General features: G+C 36.6%; 1 protein-coding gene across 3 annotated transcripts in view; it reads left to right on the top strand.

Annotated features, from left to right (window-relative positions):
* Positions 1-25304, top strand: part of DNAJC24 (DnaJ heat shock protein family (Hsp40) member C24) — a 55614-nt gene that overhangs the window by 23553 nt on the left and 6757 nt on the right. For all 3 annotated transcript variants that reach the window (XM_060606276.3, XM_060606277.3, XM_060606275.3), the window contains exon 3: positions 15134-15272. In XM_060606276.3, the coding sequence (XP_060462259.1) occupies positions 15134-15272 (139 nt within the window). The remainder of the gene's footprint in view (positions 1-15133; positions 15273-25304) is intronic.

Below are 25304 nucleotides of genomic sequence, written 5' to 3'. Positions count from 1 at the left end.
TGCTGTCATCTTTTCTGAGCACCTTATCCTTTCCATTGTATTATAATGAATTGTTTACATGTCTACTGTCCCCCACTGGACTTTGAGTGTCTCAAGGGCAGAGATCCCATTTTATTCATCATTGGATCCTCATTGTCTAGCACAATATCTGGCTTGTAGTAAGGTGGTTAATAAGCATTTTGGGAATGGATAAACACATTTTTGGGTCTTGCACATGGATTATAGTTTCTCTGTATGAATCAGAAAACCTTAAAAAATGTTAAAACATTTTAAAAACCATGTGTCAGCTGTTAACTGTTGCATGAAACAATGAATGAGCTGTTGACTGCTTCTTTAGGCAATATTTTACTAAGCATTAGGTGGCAGTAGTGTGTTGTACTTGACTTTACCTTTGTAATTTTTTTTTTCTTTTTTAGTGTTCATAATCTTAATGTAGTGTCAAAGTGTAAAGGACACAATTGTAGTACTTTTATACCTAACTTTTTGTAACATGATCTTGTTTTCAGCTCATAGGGGGATCCTACAAAAATGAACAAAATACAGCCATGTCAGTCAACGTGTATCTCTCTCTTGCTTACCTAAACTATATTCAGATTCATTACCGAATTACTACTGCACCATCTTAACACTTCCTCACCAACTGTTTAATGGCTGCTTCATAATAACAGTGATTTGCAATAAGGAAAACCAAAAATTATCTCAGAGGATATGTGTTTTCTCAGCATCTTAAGAAGCTTAGTTAGGCCTCTATCTCAAAAATAGTATGTTAAGTTCATTGAGTTTAACTACAATTATTTAAATGCTTGCTTTTTCTTCCTTTTTTAACTCATTAGTTTCTGTCAGTACTAAAGTCATTTGTCTTGTTGATTGTGTTTCATTTTAGGTGAATTTCCCTCATCATTAGGTAGTTAGAATTGAGAATTGCCACCACCTTTCCAGGCTTTTACATCTTATCACACCATTAAATTTAGTACACTTACATATGAAAATGTCAATGCTTTTAGTGTACGTTTCATTCCCATTGTAGTTTCCTATAGCTTATAAAGTTAAGTCAATAAAATTTATATTTTATTTAAGGAAAATCTGTACATTTTAGGTCCGTGGGAGCATTTCTGCAAATAAAAGAAACATAACTTGTACCGGAGGCCATTTCAGTGTTGATTCAAATGTGAGCTATGTAAAATAAATCTGTGACATTCTCTTTCTTATGTCTTCTTTACTTTCTTTTCTATCTCAGGGGTAGAATGCTTAAGGGAATTCGAAGCCAATGTACTAGTATCATTAATGTGGCAGAACGATCAGTTAATAAAAGAAGAGCATGAAAGCGTTGACAGAACACACTGCCTAATTAGTACCTGATGGCCTTGATGGCCGCAGAGCAGAACTCAAGAGTTGCTACAAGAGAGGAGCTCTGTAGGCTCTGTAGCTGTACATCACCACACTTATTTAGCAGGGATGACTTTAGTTTGGCAGTTTCTTAAGTTCTTAATTTTACAAAAACCATGTCTTTCCTGAACCCAGAGGGCAAGTGAAGTCAACCATTGTCGCTAATTATCATTGGGAGATATTGGAGGCAGAGTGTTTATCTTGTAGTTCTCTGTGTAGCTAGCTCATGTTGAGTATGTCATCGACAACTTGTCTGATAGGATTTTGAGGGTGGTGGTGGCTAGCTTTGTATTTAAATTGAACATAATGTAACCCATTGCACAAAATTTGAATGTTTTATGTGTCTTATGTGCAAAGAAGCAGGGGTTGTATCACATTTGTATATAGTCGAAAAGAAAAATAGACACGTGACTAGCAAAAGGAATTGGTGCAAGATTATATTTTAGAGGTAGTGAACATCCTAGTTCAAAGTGTAGTGGAGAGGAAAGTCTTGGCTCTGAAAAGGTTTTGCATGAATTACCATGATTGTATTATTCAACCACATACTTTACCTACTTCATTTTGCAAATCCCATTCCTACAACCTGCTCTTAATTCTTTAACTTGAAAACCATCAATACTTACTCTAAGTACTGCATGACCTTGCTTTCCTCCAGTTTTTTTTAGTCGCTTGCCTCACTTTTTGACTGAGCCTTTCTTTTCCTCTTCCTATTCTTCTTGCTCCTCTTCTATTCTCCTTCCCCTTCCCTTCTAGTCTCCCCTTCCTCTGCCTTCTTCTGTCTTCCTACTGCCCTCCTCCTCCTTGTTCCTTTTCGTATCTTTTAACTCTTTTCTTAGAGCTTGACAGTGATCTCAGAATGAGTCTCTTAGTGGGTTTCAAAGGCAGTCAATATTATAGTGACATTTAGAAGAGGTTTTAAAGATACCTGTGTTCAGAAGACCAAAAGTTCTCTTTAAAAATATGAATGGCGTTAAAATGGCTCTTTTAGAGAATAGAGGCAATCATTAGCAATTCTGGAGGACCAAAGAGATATCTGCTGCTTTATACTGTTCTCAATGTGACCACCATGTAGTCACACTGCAGCCTTACTCTTAGGCTCTCTTTGGGGACCATGGGACTGTATTACACATAGGATTCTAAATGAATTCATAGGACTAGTCCAGTGAGGTCCTTAGTAAGATCAGTTTTTATGTTATGGGGCCAAATTTAGAGCTCTAGGAGAGTGTGCTGTTTTTGTCCATATATTAGCTATTCACCAACATTCACAGGGGAATTAAGGTAATTTTTCTAGATACTTAAAAACCACAATGTGCTTTTTAATTAATTAATATATGTATATATGTGTATGTGTCTATGTGTGCATATGTATCATTCCTGTCCAGAATAGGCAAATGCATATAAACACAAAGTAGATTAGTGGTTGCCAGGGGCTTGGAGGGAAAGGGAAACAGTGAAGGACTCCTGATGGATGCAGGGTTTATTTGTAGTGATGAAAATGTTCTGAAATTACATAGTGGTGATGGTTGTACAACTCTGTGAATATTCAAAACCACTGAATTGCACACTTTTAAAAGGGTGAATCTTAATGGTATGTGAATTATTTTTCAATAAAGCTGTTAAATGGTAAAAAAAAAAAAGAGACTTGTAAGGTTTGATGGATTGGGAGAAAACAAAAAGTACAACTTTATATCTGAATAATTTTGGAAAGGAGAATGGCAGCATTAACTTTCTTTCTTAATAATTTCACTTAAAAGTATTGTAATGATACGGGCCCTACTCTGTGGGATCATTATGATCTAGTCACACAATGCCTTGTTGTCTGACCCTAAAACAGTGCTTTAACTTAGTATTCACATAAATAACATTACTTGATATTTTGCCTTTCAACTTCTTCTAATGTAAAATGGAGTTTTGTTTTAGAGGTCTGCTCATTATAAGCTATCAACAAATGTTGGTAATTCAGTGTAAAACAGGTGTAGAGGGGCACCTGGCTGGCTCACTTGGAAGGACATGCAACTCTTGATCCCGGGGTTCTTAGCTTGAGCCCCACATTGGATGTAGAATTACTAAAAAATTAGTAAACTTAAAAGAAGAAACAGGTGGGGCGCCTGGGTGGCTCAGTCGGTTAAGCGACCGACTTCAGCTCAGGTCACGATCTCGCGGTCCGTGAGTTTGAGCCCCGTGTCGGGCTCTGGGCTGATGGCTCAGAGCCTGGAGCCTGTTTCCGATTCTGTGTCTCCCTCTCTCTCTGTCCCTTCCCCGTTCATGCTCTGTCTCTCTCTGTGTCAAAAATAAAATAAAACGTTAAAATAAAAAAAAAAAGAAGAAACAGGTGTAGAAGGATGTACTCTTGGGGAGGGGAGATAGAGATAGCAATGAACTGGGGAAAATTTGTTTAGGAATTCCTTGTCTTTTTTTTTTTTTTTTTTTTTTTTTTTTTAATATCAACTTAGAAAGTTCTGGTTTTCCAAAGTAGTAATAGTTTTGTTTTTAAGTTTTATTTATTTAAGGGTGTGCCTGAGTGGCTCAGTTGGTTAAGTGTCCAACTGAAGCTCAGGGCATAATCTCATGGTTCATGGGTTCAAGCCCCACATCAGGCTCTGTGCTGACAGCTCAGAGCCTGGAGCCTGCTTCGGCTTCTGTGTCTCCCTCTCTCTCTGCCCCACCCCTACTCACCCTCTGTCTCTCTCTTTTTCTCAAAAGCAAATAAACATTAAAAAATAAATAAAAATAAAACAACAGTTTAAGTTTTATTTATTTAAGTAATCTCTACACCCCACATGGTGCTCGAACTCACAACCCCGAAATCCAGAATTGCATGGTCTTCGACTGAGCTGGCCAGACACCGCAGACTAGGTTTTAATACGAATAATTGTGCTGTCTTTTCTGATTGGTGATTCAAGGACATTCTCCCCTCCCCCATTATACATTTGGGAGGATAATAACTATTGCCAATTATAGCAAGCAGGACCAAGGAGAAGTATAGTAGGAAGACCTTCCTGCACCTGAAGAATATAAGACAAGGTGATTCTATACCCTTCTTCTATACCCTTGCTTCTCCATCTCTTTTCTTTCCAGATAAATCCTTGTATAGAGAGAGGGCTGTTGTGGAAGTTTGTTTTGTTGTAAAATGGCCCAGGGAAACTGCTCTCCCTCAGCCCTAGTTTTTTACCAGTTAGTTTAGAGAGACCCGGTTGCCTGCCTCGTATCCTTCTATAAACCTTAGGGGCCAGTTGTGGGGAGTGCTCTGGCCTTTGGCCTCTCTCCTTCTACACTTGATTCTTGTTTTCTGGCAGGTGGTAGCAGTGTTACCACCACAGCAGAATGGGGCTGGCAGGCAGAAATTCAGGCCTCTCGTCTCTCTCAGATATGGAAGGAAAGGGAGTTTTCAGAAATGAGCCCTGGCCTCTGCAGCAGCTGATCAGGACTCAACTCAGCTGGGGAGTATGATAGCACAGATCTCTTGGGATCTGGGACATACAGTAGAGTTTTGTGGGGAGATTGGAAGGGAGAAGTGTATGAGAATCTGCTACATGAGAGAAGTAGATGGGGGTGCCTGACTGGCTCACTTGGTGGAACATGCGACTCTTGATCATGGGGCTGTGAATTCGAGCCCCACATTGGAGATAGAAATTAGTTTATAAATAAAAGTTTAAAAAAGAGAAAGGCAGTGGTTGGGGAAGGTTTAGGAAGTGTTGGGGTGGGTCTCCTGTGATTTTCATAGTGTTTAAAGAGTAGCAAAGAGGTACAATTATTTGGAATTAACTTTTAGTGACTGAACTGCTATTTTGTTTTTTGGGTTTTTTTCCTTTGTCTTGTTTTGGAAGGAGGGAAAATTGGAGATATGATAAACACTTTGGGTGAAAATGTGCTTGGTGGGTTTTTTAAAGTCCATTTATTTATTTCAAAAGAGAGGGAGAGAGCATGAGCAGTAGAGGGGCAGACAAAGAGGGAGACAGAGAATCCCAGGCAGGCTTCCTGCTGACAAATCCAACCATGAGATCGTGACCTGAACCAAAACCAAGAGTTGGACGCTTAACCTACTGAGCCATCTGGATGCCCCATGAGACAGCCTCTGCTTTTATAAAATTATGAAAGATTAAGAATTTACTAATTTTCATGAACTTTTTTAATAGAGCCTATACTTAATACTTTGGTAAATCAAAAGAAGTTCTTCATTAATAAAAACATTGGAAAATGGTATTTTTGCCATCAGGCATTATTGTGATCAGATTTTTTTTTAAATGTTTATTTATTTTTGTATTTCTGAGAGAGAGAGAGAGAGAGAGAGAGTGAGCATGTGCAGGGGAGGGGCAGAGAGAAAGGGAGACACAGAATCTGAAGCAGGCTCCAAGCATTGAGCTGTCAGCACAGAGCCTGATGCGGGGCTTGAACCCACGAACCTCAAGATCATGACCTGAGCTGAAATCTCACGCCTAACTGACTGAACCACCCAGGCACCCCTGTGATCAGATTTACTAATGCCTTCTTACATAGTTGCCTTCCCTTAACTTGACCTTTTCAGTTTTCTTTCACAGCCATTGTCTAAAAAAATAAGTTTTTACTATCTTTAGAGGTGATGAGTGCCTTAAAAGGTAGTCAGGACTGGACTCACGAAGGCATGAAGACTGTAAATAAAAATGACACAATAAGCTTTTATTCAGTGTTTATATATGTGCTCTGTTTTGAAGTTCCTCAGTGGTTTTCTGCATTGTAGTTTGTTTGGAATGTGTCCACTGTGATGTCATCGAAATTCAACATTGGACCTATTGGGGTTCGGCAAGACCGTACTTGAGTGTGATTCTGTCCCCACAATTTTTGCCAGAATCACTGGCAAAAAAAGCACAAATCACTATGCCATCCAAATCTCTTTTTTGCAGAGACACTGATAAGATCTCCTGGTGTTATGACACTTAACTCTCTTTTTGGTAATACAGAATTGGTAGGGGAAACATGAATAGTTTTCTTTTGGGAAAACTGGGAAAGGATAGAGAAAAAGATATTAAGGACTTTATTTTGAAGATTCGACCTTTTCCATATTCACACATACCACAGTTACACATCCATTCTTTTTTCAAGTATGCTCTTGAATTCATTCCTCTTAGTAAGTATCTGTGTGCTCTATATCTCATTCTTCAGTTTGGAAAATACTTGAAGATGACCATTGGGCTGAAGCATATCCCCAAATCATACCTGTTTGTTGCATCACCTGAACAGAAGGACATAGTAAATACTTGTTTACTAGGAAAGAATGTGAGAGCAAAGATACAAAAGTGGAAAACCTCAGTTTAAACCTAAAATCTCCTTTCCCCTCCCATCCAGTGCTGACTAAAATCAGGAAGTTTCAGATTTTGTACTCTTGGGGAAAGTATTACGTGCACAACTTAAATAAGTATTTATGGAGGATGTTTGTGTAGAGGGGCAATGTGCTAATCTTCAGAGATACAGATATAGTTAAGATACAGGCTTTACATGGAATGTTTTGGAAGAGGGCCAAGTCCAGTCCACAAGTAACTATAAATTCCTTGAAAGTTAGCAATACTGTAGGAGTTCAAAAGGACACACACACACGATTCCCTCTGGATAGGGATGTTAAACACAGCTTCAAGGAAGAGATGCATATGGACTGATACAGGATGCTTCAGTGGAGACAATAGCATAAATAAAGCATGAGAACAGAAAGTATGCTTGTTTAAGGGATGATATCTGAAGGACTAGTCTAGAATGACTAGTTTGTCCTAAGTGCTGTGTCTATAATACTTACAATAGATAGCGCTGTAATGCTAGGTTGGGGTTCTTTTATTGGAAGATTTTACCTATAAGAATAAAGAATATGATTCTAATTCATTATATAGTAGGTTGCCTATTAAAATTTTAGAGCTGGGGAATGACATGGTCAGGGTTTTAAGTCATGGCATGTGAACTTGGAATCAGTTGCATGGACTGGAGAGCTATTGGAAGAAGGTGAATGCTAGAGAATAGGTAAGAACTACTTTTTGTTTGAACTAGGTTTGGCACTGGGAATAGAAGGGGCATTGTGTAGGCAGAATCTACAGAATTTGGTGGTTAATGTGATGAGGGAAAGGAAGGTTATCCTGATAACTGTAGCCTGGATTATTAGGAAATGTATTTTATCATTCTCTCATTCATTCATTCATTCATCATTCATTCATTCATTCAGCTTTTATTGAGCATAGTGGTGATTTTAACAGAACAAGGAATTCAACAGGAGGTAGAAAATTTTAGAGTCCGGATGATAAATTGGATTTTGATCATAGTGCTGATAAGATAGCTTTTAGAAGCTATTTTGAAATTTGGTTCTGGAATTTAAGAAAATTTGAAGCTAGAAATAGCTAACATTCTATTAATGGTAATAAACTCATCTATTACATAGACAAAAACCAAAGTACCCTGTTGTCAGGGTCCACATAGATCAAATAATATCAGTATGATAATTTGAGAATTTTTGTTTTAATCTTCTCAGAGTCCTTTTCATAGTTAATTATTACTTCCTGTTTATAGTCAATATTTTATACATCAGAACAGCATAATCACAAATGTGTAGTAAAGGATTAATGTATGATTCCCTTTTTATTCAAGTTTAGATTTAAGTAGCAAGCTATTAGTAAAATAAAGCAACATGTCCTTTTAAGAAGGAATATAAGAAAGTCAGTAAAGGAGATGGACCTCTGTTTAAGTGATCTGAAATACCACCTTATTGTAGAGTGGGCAGTTTACCATAAAACTGTCTTATGAACTTACTTTATTTTTTTTAATTTTATTTTTTTAAATATAGTTTATTATCAAATTGGTTTCCATACAACACCCAGTGCTCATCCCAACAAGTGCCTTCCTCCCTGCCCATCACCCACTTTCCCCTCTCCCTCAACCCCCATCTACCCCTAGTTTGTTCTCAGTTCTTAAGGGTCTCTTATGGTTGCCTTCCTCCCTCTGTAACTTTTTCTGTTAAAGAAACACCTTTTCATTTCAACTTTACATGTTGCTTAGCCAGTAGAAAAGGTCATTTGGAGTTAATGAATATATAAGTTTTCACTAAAACCTTTTAAAAGTTGCTAGAATTATCACAATGTACTGTACTATGCCCTTCTCATAACTTATATACACTTCAACTTTTGTCCCTTTTAGTACAAAACACTTGTTTCTGTGTTAAACCTGTCAGTGGACATTTTTGCAGTGTTCAGTATCTGAAGCCTCATATAAATTGTATCCTCCTCTAAAAAAAAAAATCAACAGGTTAAAATACCACTGGCATATTGTTCAGATTTCATCAGCTTTTTCATCATTGACGCTGGCATTTGTGCAAACAGTGAAATAAAGAGGCTGACATTTACGATTAGTGAACAAAAGGTATCAAATATCAAAAAATGTATGACTTAGAACACTTGATGTAATTTTCATCATGGTGTTATAGGTTAACAATTGAGGAATGTCATTCGTTGAGCATTTTTTTCTTTCTTTTTTTTATGGATACATACCTGGAAGGATGCATCTGTCAAGGAGAAATGTTTATGAAGCACTAATTTTCTGACTTGCACTTAATTCCATGTTTTAAGCAGTGGAGGCTAACAGTGTGCTTTTCAGCATGCATAATAATTGCCTACAGAGTTTGTTGAAACACAGATTCTGAACCCCCCCACTCCCCACCCTAAGTTTGGGCTGGGGCCATCTTCTAACGAGCTCTGAGATAATGCTGATGCTACAAATCTGAGGACCACATTTTGAGTTGCATTATGTTCTTATGTTGCATTGTGACAGTCATTCTAGAATTAGTAATTTAGAAAGCACTTGAAATTATTATATGGAGAAAATGTAAAATCAAAATAAAATGTTCCATATTGGATAACCCATTGCCATAGCACATCAGCTAGTTAGGATTAAGAGTCCATAATTAAAGCATTAGTTATCAGCTAGATAATTAGTTAGGATATAGATAACACATATTAATCCTGATAATATATTACATGATTTTCTGGATATCATATAGTCACCCAAGTGAGCTTATATTTTCATATCAAGACAGTTTCGCAATTGTTTGTTTGTGTTCACTTTTCTCATCTTCAGTTAGTGACGTGGAGATTTTTTTTTTAATGTTTATTTATTTTTGAGACAGAGAGAGACAGAATATGAATGGGGGAGGGACAGAGAGGGAGGGAGACACAGAATGGGAAGCAGGCTCCAGGCTCTGAGCCATCAGCCCAGAGCCCGACGCGGGGCTCGAACTCACGGACCGCGAGATCGTGACCTGAGCTGAAGTCGGACGCTCAACCGACTGAGCCACCCAGGCGCCCCAGTGACGTGGAGATTTAAAGAACATAGCTCTGGGGCATATAGGTGGCTCAGTTGGTTAAGTGTCCAACTTCAGCTCAGATCGTGATCTCGTGGTTCATGATTTCGAGCCCCTTTTTGGGCTCTGTGCTGACAGCTCAGAGCCTAGAGCCTGCTTCAGACTCTGTGTCTCCCCTCTGTCTCTCTGCCCTTCCCCCGCTCGAGAACATAGGTCTGTGTAACTGATAAATTTCCCCCAAAATGTGAGGCGGTTAAATAGATCATAAAGTTGTGAATTGTTAAGTCATGTGAGAATAGTAAAATAGCAGTTTGCTAATAAAACTTTGGAGACCGTTACCTGTGTACTGTTATAATAAAGAATCACAGAGTGGCGCCTGGGTGGCTCAGTCAGTTAAGCATCCAACTTCGACTCAGGTGATGATCTCACAATTTGTGAGTTCGAGCCCCATGTTGGGCTCTGTGCTCAGAGCCTAGAGCCTGCTTCTGATTCTGTGTCTCCCTCTCTCTTCCCCTCCCCAGCTTGTGCTCCCTCTGTCTCTCAAAATAAATAAACAGTAAAAAAATAAAAAAATAATAATCACAGAGAGACTTTTATTCTCAGCATTTTTAATATTGTGACATATTTATGATATTTTAATTGTGAATGTTACTTTAGTCCTCTGCTCAGCAATACTTTTTAAAATGTTTTAAAGTTTTTAGAGGTTGGCATATAGTACTTAAAAGTAGTAAAACTATATATTTTCATAAAGTAGTCTGTAATTTAAACTTTTCAATAATTTGTATTAGTCTTTGCATTAATTTTCTCTGTTTCTATTTTACTTTTCTTTGTATTAATGAAAGAAATTTCTCATTTTTTTTCTTTATGGCTTGGAAAGATTTTCTGAATTTCTTTAATAATTTTAGACATGTCTAGAGAGGTTTTTCTTTTTTTCTTTAAAGAAGTTTAAAAAAATTTTTTAATGTTTATTTTTGAGAGAGAGAGAGAGAGAGAGAGAGCAAGCATGAGTGGGAGAGAGGCAGAGAGAGAGGGAGACACAGAATCTGAAGCAGGCTCCAGGCTGTCAGTGCAAAGCCTGATGTGGGGCTCAAACCCACGATCCATGAGATCGTAACCTGAGCCAGACTGAGCCATCCAGGCGCCCCTAAAGATGTTTTTCTATTCAGAGAATGTCAACATACAGTGAAAAATGCACAGCTCTTAAGTGTTCAGTCGGTGATATTTGATACCATATAGCTACCATCCCAAGCAAGATATAGAATGTGTCTGTTCCTCCAGAAAATTTCCTGTGCCCCTTTGCAGTTAATTTCTAGCCCCAACTTCCCACCTGGAAACCAACTTTTAATTTCTATCACTATAGATTTAGTTTTGCCTAAATTTGAATTTCATGTCAATGTGATCATATAGTATGCACCCTTTTGTTCTTGCCCAACGTAACGTTTTAGATTTTCATCTACGTTATTGAGTATATCATAGTTTTTTTTTTCTTTTTGAATAATACTCCCTTATGTATCGAAATAGTACCAATTATTGGTTCTCCTGTTGATAGACTTCATGGTTCCAGTTTTTGGCTAATATGCATAAGGCTGTGAGTATATCCTTTTATAAGTCTTTTTGTGGGCATATGTTCTTATGTTTCATTTCTCTTAAGTAAATATCCAGAAGTGGAACTGCTTGACCACAGAATAGGTATATGTGTGTCTTTATGAGAAATTGTCAAATAGTTCCCTGCCAGCAACATGTGAAAGTGCTAATTATTCCATAACCTCACCAACACTTAGTGTTATCAGTCTTCTTTATTTTAGCCATTCTATTAGGTGTTTAGTAGTATCTCATAATTTTAATGTATATTTTCCTGATAACTAATGAAAAAATTTGAGCACAAGTTCATGTGCACTTTAGTCTGTTTATCTATCTTCTTTTGAAAAGTGTCTAAGCTTTTTCTCCCTGATTTTTAAATGGTATGTCTTTTTATCATTTGTAGGATTTTTTTGTTGTTGTATATTCTAGATGCAAGTCTTCTGTTAGATATATATTTAGTGAGCATTTTTTTAAACCAGTCTGTGGCATGTCTGTTTTATTTATTTACTTTTAAAAATTATTATTTATTTATTTATTTTTGAGAGAGAGAGGGTGTGAGTGAGGGGCAGAGAAAGAGGGAAAGAGAGAGAATTCCATGAGGGGCAGAGAGAGAGGGAGAAAATCCCATGCAGGCTCTGCACTGTCAGCATGGAGCCTAAAGCAGGGCTTGAGCTCACCTGAAGCGGGGCTCGAGCTCACAAACCATGAGGTCATGACCCGAGCTGAATAGTCACCCAGGTGCCCCTATTTGTTGTTGTTGTTGTTGTTGTTGTTTTATATATAGAGAGAGAGCAAGTCAAGGAGAGGGGGCAGAGAGAGAGAGAGAGATTGTTAAGCAGGCTCCATGGTCAGCATGGAGCCCAGGGTCGGACTCAATCCCACCACCCTGATCATGACCTGAGCTGAAATTAAGAGCTGGATGCTCAGCCAACTGAGCCACCAAGGCACCCCTTGTCTATTTTCTTTTTTATTTCTTTTCTTTTTTTTTTATTTTTGAGAGAGAGAGAGTATGCACAGGGGAGGGGCAGAGGGAGACAGAGGATCTGAAGCGGGCTCTGTGCTGACAGCAGAGCGCCTGACGTAGGGCTCAAACTCATGAACTGTGAGATCATGACCTGAGCCAAAGTCGAATGCTTAACCAACTGAGCCACCCAGGTGCACTCCCCCCACCATCTTTTTTTTTTTACATTTTTCTAACTTAAATTTTAGTTCGGCTTTGTCTACTTTCTTAATGGTGTCTTTGCTGAGCAGGAAGTTTTAAAATTTGATGAAGTTCAATTTATCCATTTTGCATCATTATTTTTTCTTTTTGTTTTCTGTCAAAGTACTCTTTCCCTACCCCAAGGGGTAAAAATATTCTTATGTATTTCCTTCTAGAGGCTTTATGGTTCTGTGTTTTACATTTATGTCTGTGATATCATTCATCTTGCTTTAATTCTTCTGTATGGAATGAGATAGAGATTGAAGTTAATTTTTTCCACATGGCATCCAGTTGTTTGAGTTTAATTTATTGAACTGCCTTGGCACCTTTGCTGAAAATCATTTGAACATATATATATATATATATATACACACACACACACACACATATATATATATATATTGAATATATCATACATATCAATTGAATATATATATTGAATATATATATTTTTAGCACCTTAAATGACATACTTATCTTCTTGCTAATAATTACCATTTGTAAATTGTACTCTGTATCATGGAATAAAATTTACTGCATTCTCATACCACAAAGATTAGACCTAAAAGCCTCAGATGGTGACTTGCTAATTTAAAATAGCAGTGAGGAAAAATACTGAGTTAGTAAGAAATTGAATTATGCTTTGACTATCATAGACCTGATACAGGACTCAATAAAATTTAGTGGTAGCTTTTAGTTTTGGGTAGCCAGGAACTAATTCTTGATTTTGTACGGCTTTCTTGGTAAGGCTTCTTGCACAAATCTTCACACAGTGGTAGAGGAATAGGTCAGCTAGAGAACTTTAATTGGTAACAAACGTTGTTTTGGGTTTTGGATATTACTTAAATAGCCTAACTGTAGGGACTGCCTAAACCTCAGTATGGGAATGACTTTTATGAACATCATTTGGTAAATCATGGCCATAAAAAGATAAAACAGTAAAGCTTTAGTTTTCCTTTCTTTAGTCATTATATTAATGAACTTAAACATTTAAATGTTGATAACTGTTAGATTTGGTATAGGAAGAGAAATAGTTTGCCAGTGGGAAAATGGAAACCTCATTCTCTGTTTGCCCTATAATCTTTCTCTCAGCGTGCATGATGTTTTTCTGTGTGACCAGATATCACAATAGCTTTTGCTCTACTAGTGAGGATCATCAGCAGTGTGAAAGAGTTCAGCATGAAAACAAATTCACTGTCAAAACCACTAGTCTACATTATGATTAAAATGCTTTGTGAATTCTGGATTGAGGATTGAAGTCACTTTACTTCATTTTACTTGCCACAATTCATTGAGTGACTTTGGCCTTAGCAACTTGGGTAATACATGACATTGTACCTATAAAATTTTTGTGTTTCACTGTCTCTAGTCAGTGAAAGAATTTAAGTGACTGTGCCATTATTAATTGACAAGTATGTGAAACTAACCATATTAATGTCATGAAATGTAAATCTGGTGACTTGCCTGTTTTATTATAAACATTTTGAAGAAAAAAGAGTAAGTATCAAAGGGGAAAAACTAGTCTAGTTCAAAGGTAATTACTAAGGTAACTTTTAAAATTAAAATATGTTTTGTAATGTATTTGATAAAGCATTCAGAGTAATTGCTGGTGGAAAATTCTGGTTGAAAACTATCAAGTGGTTCTTTGTTTACTTGAGAATGAAAAAAATTACATATTTGAGTATCTGCTACTGGTATCCCCACATTATTTAAGTGACCTGTCTCTACATCTAGATAACCTTTCCTCACTTATTTGTTGAAAGGCTACTGAACTGCAAATGACATATTGATTCTTTCAGAACTGATAGATAAAGAGAAGGGAGAACCACGAAGAATGTAGGGAAAAAGAGGAGATAATCTAAGTATCCAGTAAGCCAAATTTACATTCGCATTTGAGAATTGATGAATTGGCATAAAACTTTCTTTTTTGACCAAATACTTTAAAGAAATTACTGCATATTGAAACCTTTTTAAACATTTCTTAGATTTAGAAAACACAAGTGAGAAAGATTTACTAATGAATTAATTTACATTCAAATGTTTCGGTGAGTTCTTTAAAGTTGTTTCTTACCAATCTGCCCTAGAATAACCATTTTTCAATAAAAGTTTATGTTTGGGGATTTATAACTTTAAAATCTTTAGGGCTGAGCTGGAAGATGCAAGATATTTATTTTCAACTATGATTGGATAATCATAAGATTTCATAAGAAAAAGCTAGTAGTTCGTTTGCAGTGATCTCCATGGCCAAGCACATTGTATAAGGAAAGCTTCAGACTCTGCATAGTTTGTGCCGTCAGGTCCTGCTTATCTGCACATACCTATTTCTGTTTGTGTTAGTCATCCTCTCTAGGTAAATTGTCCGTGAGACCAGTGATTCCATCAGCAAATTATCCAGAAAATGCTGTCTTTGCATGTTGTGACAGATCATGTCACTGGTGAATTTATAGCTACTCCAGTGGTCTAATTAACCTGGCAGTTGTCTCCTGTGCCCAACACTGTTGTCTCGTTGCCTTGGCATCTTAGTTTTCATCTTCCCATTACCTTCTTTCTTAACTGAAACTTAGATTTACAAGTTTGTTTTGTTTTGTTTTTGTTTTTTCTTTTTACCTACTCACGTCACCCTCTTTACTCATCACCCCCCTCTTATTTTTGATTGGCAGTATCATCCAGATAAACAAAGTGCAGATGTGCCAGCAGGAACAGTGGAGGAATGTATACAGAAGTTCATCGAAATTGATCAGGCATGGAAAATTCTAGGGAATGAAGAGACAAAAAAGGAGTATGACCTTCAGCGGCAGGGTAGGTATTTGTGCTGAGGGGCCACAGCACACTGACGCCCTGAGGCATAATCCACGGCCATTCCTGGGGAGCCATCTCCAGCATTTGGCAGAGTTATTGCCTTCTTTACTCCTACCCCACCATCACGATTTTCAATTATGTCCTACTCTTAGTAGTGATGAATCACGATTTTCAATTATGTCCTACTCTTAGTAGTGATGACTGTGTATCCATTGAGAAATTAACAAGACTACTACGGGATGTGGCTCTTATGAAGCCACGAAAGCTACTTCCCTAACTAATGAAAAGTGCTTAATTATACATTTCTAATTAATAGGTTTTCTATGTTTAATAACTTCTTTTTATTATATTTAATTATGTACTGATTACAGTTTTAACTGTAGTACTTTTAACAATGTATACTGTATAAATGACAGCCTAAAGAAAGGTACTATATGGGATAACATCATAAAGCACTCTGCTGTCTTTGAGTTTGTTTTAGGCTAGTTTCATGATTGTCTCCTGGATAAACTATTCTTTATAAGATTGCTATAAATGGCATTTTAGGAATGCACACTTCCTAAGCAGTTGTAAGTCATTTCTTTTATGCATTTTAGAAAATAGCTTCCTAAAACAGTGACAAGCTCTTGTGAGAAAGAAAGGGAGAAATGTAGGTCAGGTTTGTCACACATAGACTGCGGTTACACGAAGTGATAGGCTGTCTTTCTGCACTGGCCTTGGGATAGGAGCCCCTCAGTCTTCTATTTGAACCTTCAATATGCACCCTGCATGCTAATGGGAGGAGTCAATAATCAGTTACAGCCTGTGGGGAAAACACTCAATTGCACTCTGCAATAGCGTACCAGGTTCAGCATTGACTCATATGCGTTGATAAAAGCTGAGTCTCTGTAGTTGCTTATTGAATGCCCCCCACCCCCCACCATGCCCTACACTGGCACATCATCAATCCTAACAAAATGATTTTAAGGCTTCTACTACTAAAGTTATGAAGATTTGATTTGAGAAACTAGGCTTACTTCTCTAAAGCACAGCATTATAGGATGAAGCCAATGATATATATGGAATATCCATATTTATTTTCAGAGGGAATTGTACTGATAAAATTAAGTATTACTCCCAGGCAGTGTTTGATACCTTTATGTGTAAAGACGTCACGAGCTATTAGTTTATATCTTGGCGTGTTTAATAGTGATTTTCATCATACTCTTCAGCTCTAAGGCCCTTCTGCTTCAGTTCTAAGGCCCTTTTGAGCTTACTTTTTAAAAATATTAAGAAACTGATGAGTATAATTTGCAGTGAATTTGGACTTATTTTTAATATGGCTTGAATATTGGGTCTTCTATTTGGTGCATATACAAGCATCTTTCAAATGCTGTATTTCTTTTGTAAATGTGTTTTACCTCTGGCAGAAGAATGTAGAGGTGGTTCCATTTGAGAGTGAATTCTATTTATAGGTTTTTAACCTTGGTTCACGTGAAAGAATTTCTGTGAAAAGTACTGAAACATACACGATTGTGTTGTGTGTGAGAAGTTACGTCTGTGCTTTTGCACATCTTTACCAGTCTTTCCTTTGTAAGTGTATTTGCTTCAAATAGGGATAGTCCACGCAACTGTATTTTGAGAGGTGTAGAGTATGAGTTGTCTCTGTTGCTCTGCATTTTCCCACTCCGCAGCCTTTTACTGTTAAGAACCTGTCAGTAAAACTGAGTAGGAGCCCGCTGGCTAAAGAGAAAAAACGCAGGGAGAGATCAGGGATAAAAAATGAATCTCTCTTGGTGAGGAATAGGGTGTCAGTAGACCCAAATGGAGAGAAATAGGAAACAGGGTTAAAAGTGAGCAATGGAATTACATGAAGGAAAGTTTTAAAAAATGTTGTAAGAACAAATAATCAACATCTTCACGCCTTTCTCATTGCCTTTGAGAAGTCCTTGGAAATGTGGATTTCTTTTGAGCTTTGAATCCTTGGTTTTAAGGTTTTTTTAAGGGAAGGTAACGGCAGCCTATTGCATCACAGGAGACTATCAAAGGTCACTGATAGCCACAACATTTAGACAAAACAAATACAGGGAGAGTTGGGCCTGATTCATGATATGGATAAATAGGCCCACCTTCTGCTTGGAATTTATATGATATCCAGTTTGCTTTGCAGGTTTTTTCAAGCACATCCTACGAGTACAGTAGAGGTACAACTTTTTATGACATTTTAATATGTCAAATCTAAGTGCTAAGTATTTCCTTCATTACCAGTGGCTGCAAATAGTGATAATGCTTTATTTCAGTTTTAAATTGACATTGGATTGCTGTTTAGATAAGTAGAAGTCTCTTATCCAAGTATAACTTGCTGTTTTTAAGCCTTTCATATGAGAGCTATTTTTAAGAATTTTGTAATAAAACAAGTTTCATATTGTCATTTCTCTTGAATGCTGGCATTAATTTTTCCTTCTTGACCCATCTTCAGTAATTGGCTCCTCAAAAGAAGGAAATGAACTTGAACTTCTAACAGTGAGGATTTAGATTTGATAGAAGGAAAACCTTTGAGAGTGATAATTTGTTAAAGACCAGGATAGGTTACCAAGAGAGAGAGAATTTGTTATAACCAGGTCAAAGCACTCTTTTTTTCTGGGTCACCCCCTGGGGACATGGAAATAGCTTTGTTACACAGAACTCTTTTTTGTATGTGTTGATAGTTCATTATAGAACTTTTTTTTCATAGGGTGTGCTTTAAATATATTTGTTTCCCACCTTCCATGAACTTGGAGTATAAAATAAATTTGAGCTCTGTAATACTTGGGAAGGAGGTAGGAGATATTTTATTGGCTGATGTGGAATGCTTTCTCATATTTCACAGCTCAAAGTTGGTGCTCTGGTATAAGGAGAGCCTCATCAATATTGCCCATAACCATTTATTTCTGTAAAACGTCATTTACAGGGGCCCTTGGTGTCTGTATTTCTTTGCTTCGCAAAAGATATTATCAGATGAGTTCTAATAAAAAAAAAGTCTAGCTATGTAAAGTACATACATTTTTTTCTTCCTCATTTCCACGTATCTATTCTTATTTGATAGTTCTAGGGCAATGTTGGCCAGGCTGAAGAAAAGCAAATCTAAAAAAGGATGAATAATATTCAGTTCCCAGATATTTTACATTTTGAAAGCAGTGTTAACTAGTGAATTTAATCAATTAGTTCCAGTTGGCAATTTACCTTATTGTTTCTAAGGATGCTTCCAAAGACTTGCTTCCCATGTTCCCTTGAAAGGCATGTAGTTATTCAAGATTAGGCTTCAGACAACCATATGAGCACTTTGGAAAATCTTTTCAGGATCTGTAAAATGTTTATATGAATAATATCTTTGAGTAGATTTTGGTGCCTTTATAAATCTTATGGGGAGTTTTCTGATATATTAAACACATTAAAAAACACATCAGAAGTATATCATGGGAAAATAATAGGAATTGTGATTCAGTTGCTTTGTAATGTGACAGTCACACAGATCTCTAATGTCTCAGTGGCTGTACAGAGTGACATGGCTAATGAGGTAGGTTGACTTCTTTGTGACCTGAAGTGGAACAAACTTCAAAATGGTTTCAGTCAAATTAATAAAAATAAACCGCCAAATGAAGTCAGTCAAATTAAATAATGTTTAAAAAAAAAAAAGTGCATTGTGTTTGGGATCCTTCCTTGGTGGTATATTATTTTATACTAAGATGTATCTTGGTGTTCTATTAGTATATTATTTTGGTAAGGTGGAGTCTTTGTGTTATACAATTGGCCAAGTACCTGGATACCCAAAATAGCCTGGCTCAGAAGGAGATTAGGCCAGACATTGTAAAGTCAGTGTGTCTTTACTCAAAGCTAATCAGCTACTCTCCCCTAGCTAGATACAAAAGGTCACTTCTGGTGTTGTATTTTACAATTTACCTTGTCCCTTTTATTAGGATAAATATTTGAGAATGGAAGATTAGGAAATAAATTCTGAGCCGAATATGGAAAATATCTAAACACCACCAACTTTATGTATCAACTTGTAATTTCTTAGTAAGAGCCCCAAATAAGGACCTTCCTGAAAGCAAGTTAATGCTAAAGACTGATTAACTCCATAAGAGTGGAAATAACGCTTTTAAATGTAGATAATATGAATCTGAGTTACGAATAATGACTTAAGGCCAGGAGATATTTGTGTAGATTATGTGCTAAAACTGACCCTTAACAAAATACTTGTATTAGTCAAGTTAGAGTTTCCATCTGTGGTCATATCAGTATTTCCATTTGATTTTAGGAATTTGAAAATTGGCTGTAAAAATGTGCTTCAGGTAAAATTTGAACATAAGCATCAGGGGGCATGTTTTGTTTTGTTTTGTTTTGTTTTGTTGACTGTTTCTGGGAAAAGTATGTGAAATGATGCAGAAAATCCATCTGGACAGTTAGGGACTGGCACTTTCTTCAGATGGAGAAAAGAGTATAGACAAAACTTTTTGTGAGGGTCCTGCTCCATCTTATTTGTCATAAGAAGGTGACTACTCATGTTTATCTGTTACTTTTACTTGAATGCAAATAACTTTTTTGCAATAAAAATTTATTTTAAGATCCTTTCTCAATGGTTTAAATAAAAAATTTGACTAGTTTGGAAGAATGAATGTTATGGGAACCTATGGGCAAGACTACACTTATAATTCTGGTATAGTTGGACATATTGGGAGTTCTGATTTAATAATAGAGAAAATGTAAGATTTTAGGAAATTTGTGCCTCCCATTTTAACTTCACTCTCAATTTCTACTTGGGTACTTGATCCAATTGAAATCAATGAGTCTTTTTTTGTTTTTTGTTTTTTTAAGTGTTTACTAATTTTCGAGAGGGGGGCGGTGCGCAGAGAGAGAGGGAGACACAGAAGCCAAAGCAGGCTCCAGGCTCCAAGCTGTTAGCACAGAGCCCCATGCGGGGTTCGAACTCATAAACAGTGAGATCATGACCTGAGCTGAAGTCGGACGCTCAACCGAGCCCCTCAGGCGCCCCAAAATCAGTGAGTCTTAACCCAAAATAGGGTTACCTTTCTCAGTGCTTATTTTTTTCTTTCAGACTTGAAACTTTCGTTTCATATTACACACTGATTACTTCTACTTTGCTCAATATACAACCAATGAATTAGAAATGAGTTTTGACATTTCTGTAATTTTTTTTTTTTCTGTGTGATCTTTTTATTCTCACAGCTACCATGGTAGTCCATACCCAGAGTAGAACACATACGCATATTATTTCCATAGCTGCTAATTGGCCTTCTACAGAGGTTCACATTTTGATTGGTCTAGCTTTCTTTATTCTCACTCCTCTGTTTAAGAACTTTTATAACCACCCTCTCCCCAACCCAACATTTTCCCATTCAGCTAGAATTTAAATGGAACAGAAGCTTTGAAGTTTGTTCCTAATTACTTTTTCAGCCTTGTCACCAATCACAAACCTAATGTGAATCTTCTTCCCTGGTTCATTTAGGGGCTCTCAAACACATATGCTTATGCTGTTTGTCATGACTCAGAACACCCTCCCATTCTGATTCTTCCCAGTTTTTTTTGTTCAAGTTTGAACTCAAGATCATCAATCCACCTCCCACCTCCCAAAGAAAGCTTTCCCTGACATTCTAATCTGCCATCATTTCTAATCTCTGAATCTAATGTACAAATTAATTATTTTGCACTTTTTCTCTGCGACTCCTATCTTTCAGTTTTGTTTGATACTTCGGAAGGACAATAATTGTGTGGACCATGGCTTTGATAATAATGGGCTGATAATAATGGGCTGATTTTAATGGGACCGACAATAGCCAAGTACATCAAACTTAACACTGTTACAAATCCACACAAGGTCAAGAGTTGCTACCTTCCTACACTGTGGTACTTGAGGCTTTCCCCCACTCATAATGGATTACTCTTTAGTCATTTTCTTATGGTCTGTTATGAACAGGTCAACACAAGCATTAGGAGATAACAATTAAAAGAGCTACTGTTTATTGAGCACTAGATCTATGGTAATTGTCTTTCAATCATTGTTTAACAGCCTCTAAAGGAAGATATTAATACCTGCTTTCCAGAGAAAGATTCTGAGGTTCAGAGGGGTTAAGTAATTTGACTAAGGTCACATGGCTAGTAATTGATAGAGGGGAAATTCAAAAGTCATTCTCTGACTTTTAATCATTGTGCTGGGCTGTCAAGTTTTGAATAGGTGTGTACAACCTACTATTTTTAGTTCCAGATAATCAGGAGTGAGTTCCTATTTGAGGGTCAGAATGAGAGGCCAGGCTTACTTGTAATGCTGTTCTACCTGCTGTGTACTGAAACGTGAAATTCAGTTTCCGGTCTTCATTTGGTATCTTTCACGAGCACTGGGTTGACACTCAGTTTATAAAAGCCCCACAGTTCTCCAAGTCCATAATTAAACTCCCAAGTTTTTAATTTTTCTTTGATATGGAAAGCCTTGCAAGTGACTCTTTAATTTCATCTGGGAAAGGATTATAGAGCTTTCTGATTTAATGAACAGGTTTCAAATTAAATGTTGCCTGATTCTGAATCTCTTTTATCAAGGTAGAGACTGTTCTAAGAACAGAGACTGTTAAGGACAAGGAAATTGATTTCCTTCCAGTTAGTTCCTATATGAAAATTTTAATTATGTATAGTGAAGTGATTTTTAAGAATGAGGTGATTGTTTAAAATTAAATTACTTGGTTTTAAAACAGCAAGATGCTAAGAGAAAAACACTGCTCTTAGCTTTTAACACACAGATGACTTAAAGCTTTAAGTGTGAAATTAAGTATTTTAAGACATAAAAATAAATACAGTAGACTAATTGCTAAATGAGAGCATTCTGGGGACTTGATCGCTTGGGTAAGTTACGACATTGCTACACATGAATAGTAGGGACTGAACTGCGGATGGACTAGATCTTTTGGCCAGTATTGGGTTGAATGAGACTTGTGATATCTCAGCCATAATGAATAAAGTTAAATTCCTCTCCACCACAGCTTTTTGTTGCTGTTATTTATTTTTACGTATTTATTTGAATTGTAGCTTTAGTTAGAAAAGGTTTCCTGGGATTAGGAAATGTAATTATTAGGCAGCAAAGAGTTGTTTTAGAAATTTTACTATCATTAGGAGGAAGCTTTAAAAGACTGGAATGCCATTGTCTTGTAAGAAGTAAGAAATATTTATTGATTCCCAAATGGAGCTGAAAAAAACCTTTCCTCTTTTAGAAAGTTGTGAATGACCCAGCGAGAGCTCTAGTAAGCTTTACTGAACCAAGCTGCTAATAGTTATTTAATGTTATTCTTCAGTGTGAAAGAATCTCCCTAGATTTTCCTTTTAATCTCTTTGAATTGCAGGCTCATAAACCTCTCTGATGAGTCCTGCCAGTGTTTTCTCAGATCCCACTGTTGAGACAATGGAACCACAGAATTCTTTCACCTCTTGTTGTCAGACAAATCCAATAGAACACAAGGTCATAAGGGCCTATACTTCTGAAGGTTGAAAGATTCTTTTCCAAGTAACCACATAAATTATTTGATCTTATCATTATATTCCTCAGGAATCTCTATAATTCATTGCTTTCTGTACGTACATAAATTCGGATCTTTTTCTTGTCTCCATATTTGGCTAAGCTGTGGGTACTGCACAGGGTGTGAGCAGGCCTACATACCTTAGGAAAAGCTAAGCCCGTTTCCTTCAAAGAATTAGGAATCATGTAGTGTAACTGGACTTAAGATAGAGTACCCAAAATGCCAGGCATTGCCTTTTCCTTCCAAATGGCTGGGTTTGCTTGTTTTTATTACCATTCTGTGGCTAAGATTGCAGATTTAAATCTTGGATCTATTCCTTTAATTAAATCACTTTCGAAGTCAGTTTATGTTTTCTCAACATTTTTAGTAGTGTCATGTTAACAGGAAAATTTTAAGATAGGATTTACATTTTCAGATACCTATTGAAATATTGTAATGAGAAAAAATATTTATAATATGTAATAGTTAAAAGGAACTTATCTATTTTGCAGATGCCATGCCTGATTAGTAGACAATTATCAAAGCTAATTACAAGGTTCCTGTGAGTTACTTTACAGGCTAGGGAGGAATTAAGTTTTCTAATTATAACTACAATGGTGGACAAGCAGAGATCATTGTTTAGAAAGAAAAAAAAAACAACATTGATTTGTTTGTGCTCCTTCCTTGTAATCGTAGTTAGTAGGGGGGAGGTTGCTGTTGCCTCACTCCCTGGACACCTGCCTCTCAACAAAAGATCGTGGTTACCTCCCCACCCCCTACATTTAGATTCACCTTTTACTTGTATGTACCCCCTCAGCTCATTATACAATTCTCCAGGGATCCAATCTCCCTGAGTTAATCACCCCCAGCCTTTTTAAGAAGTTGTTAGATTACCATCTTTTCAAGAAACACACACTTTCTTATGAGGCTTTTAACTTCTTTCCCCTAACTTTTGTTTCCTTATTTCTATTAAAAAATATAGCTATTGGAGGCTTAACACACTACCTTTAAAACTTTTTGTTGAACTATACCTACAGAGACGTGCACCAGTCCTAAGTGTCCAGCTTGATGGATTTTCACAGTAAACGCATCCAACTAACCAGCACCCAGAAGGCCCTGCAACTCCTTCTAGTCACTACTCTCCCCCCACACCTAACACCACAGTGTCACCCAACAGCAGAGTAGTTTTGCCTGTTATATTTCAGAAAATGGGGAATCGCCTGGTGTGTTCTCTTTTGTGTCAGATACGACTTTTAAAATCAGAATTCCCACAAAAACTTGGACAGTGTCCACATAATATTGAATTATCAGATAAAACATATAAATGTTTAGATCGGCCACAGAACATGAAAATATTTTTTAGTATACTTTTAACTCTGACTTGGGAAAGTACTCTTTGCATTCTATTTCTCTCTTATGAGATATCATCTAAGTTGACCTTTCAACTTAAAATAGGTAGCTAAAGTTACTGTACATTAAGAAGAAAAAAATAATAAAAAGGTAAAAGCCACTGTTTTTGAGTAGGTGGAATAATAGAGTTCCATATGAAATAATAACTAGGTAAGAATAACAATAGCTTCCTAATAGAGAAGCAGAAAAATATGAAGCTGACTTCCTTGGCAGTTATCTTTTCCAGTTATTTCTCACTTATTATTTTAAAATAGAAAATAGCATAATGGATATATAGGAATGAGTTGTCTTTTTCTATAATTGCTGTATTGCAGGTGTCCAAGATAGGTTGGATTAAAAAGGCTTATTCATCTTATCAACTCTGCCTTGTCTGATTTGCTTTGATTTCAGAATTACTTAAGATCTAATAAGATACCCTGGAATATAGGCAGCTTGATTGTAAATTATTTACATATGTTTTCCCCTAATTATAATCTGTTAAGTGCCAATTACCCCTACTCCTCAAATCTAAAACAATGTTTCATTTCCCCATTCAAGCAAACTACCTTAGTCATTCTTTGTAAGGAAGTAAAACATGTGATTAAGATTTTTTTTCTCTATCCATGGGACTTCCAGGGAGAAGTTTTTAAAAATTAAAATACTGAATAGCCTAAAGCCAGTGTACCTTATGTAGAATGTGGAAATTGTTTTGTTCAGAAATCACTTCGCATACTGATACAGTGTGCATATGCTATTCAGTGGGCCCCCGACATGGAGGGGCTATACCTGGCCACTGGGCAATGTCTGTATCTTTGGATTTTAGGGCCACTTTAATAGACTGTTGGTACCCAGTAAATATGAAGTGATGTAATATTTGACATACTTAACAGAAAACAATAGTGAGTTCAAAATATTGTAAAATTTTTTCATCTATTTTAAAATTGTGTAACTCACCAATAAATTTGAACAGGCAGTTATTAAATATAATTAAATTGTAGGCATTCTCACATGGAACAAAGGAAAGCAGTCTCAGCAAGTGAACAAGAGACTAGTAAGACAGCTAAAGAAAATTTCATTGGGGTGAGGGGTGGATTTTAGAAGTTTCTTTTAAGCACTGACTTCTAGA

This window comes from Panthera onca, chromosome D1, assembly GCF_046562875.1.
Source record: "Panthera onca isolate mPanOnc1 chromosome D1, mPanOnc1 haplotype 2, whole genome shotgun sequence".
Taxonomy (NCBI): domain Eukaryota; kingdom Metazoa; phylum Chordata; class Mammalia; order Carnivora; family Felidae; genus Panthera; species Panthera onca.
The sequence above is the reverse complement of the archived record's forward strand: the minus strand, read 5'-3'. Positions and strand labels throughout refer to the sequence as shown.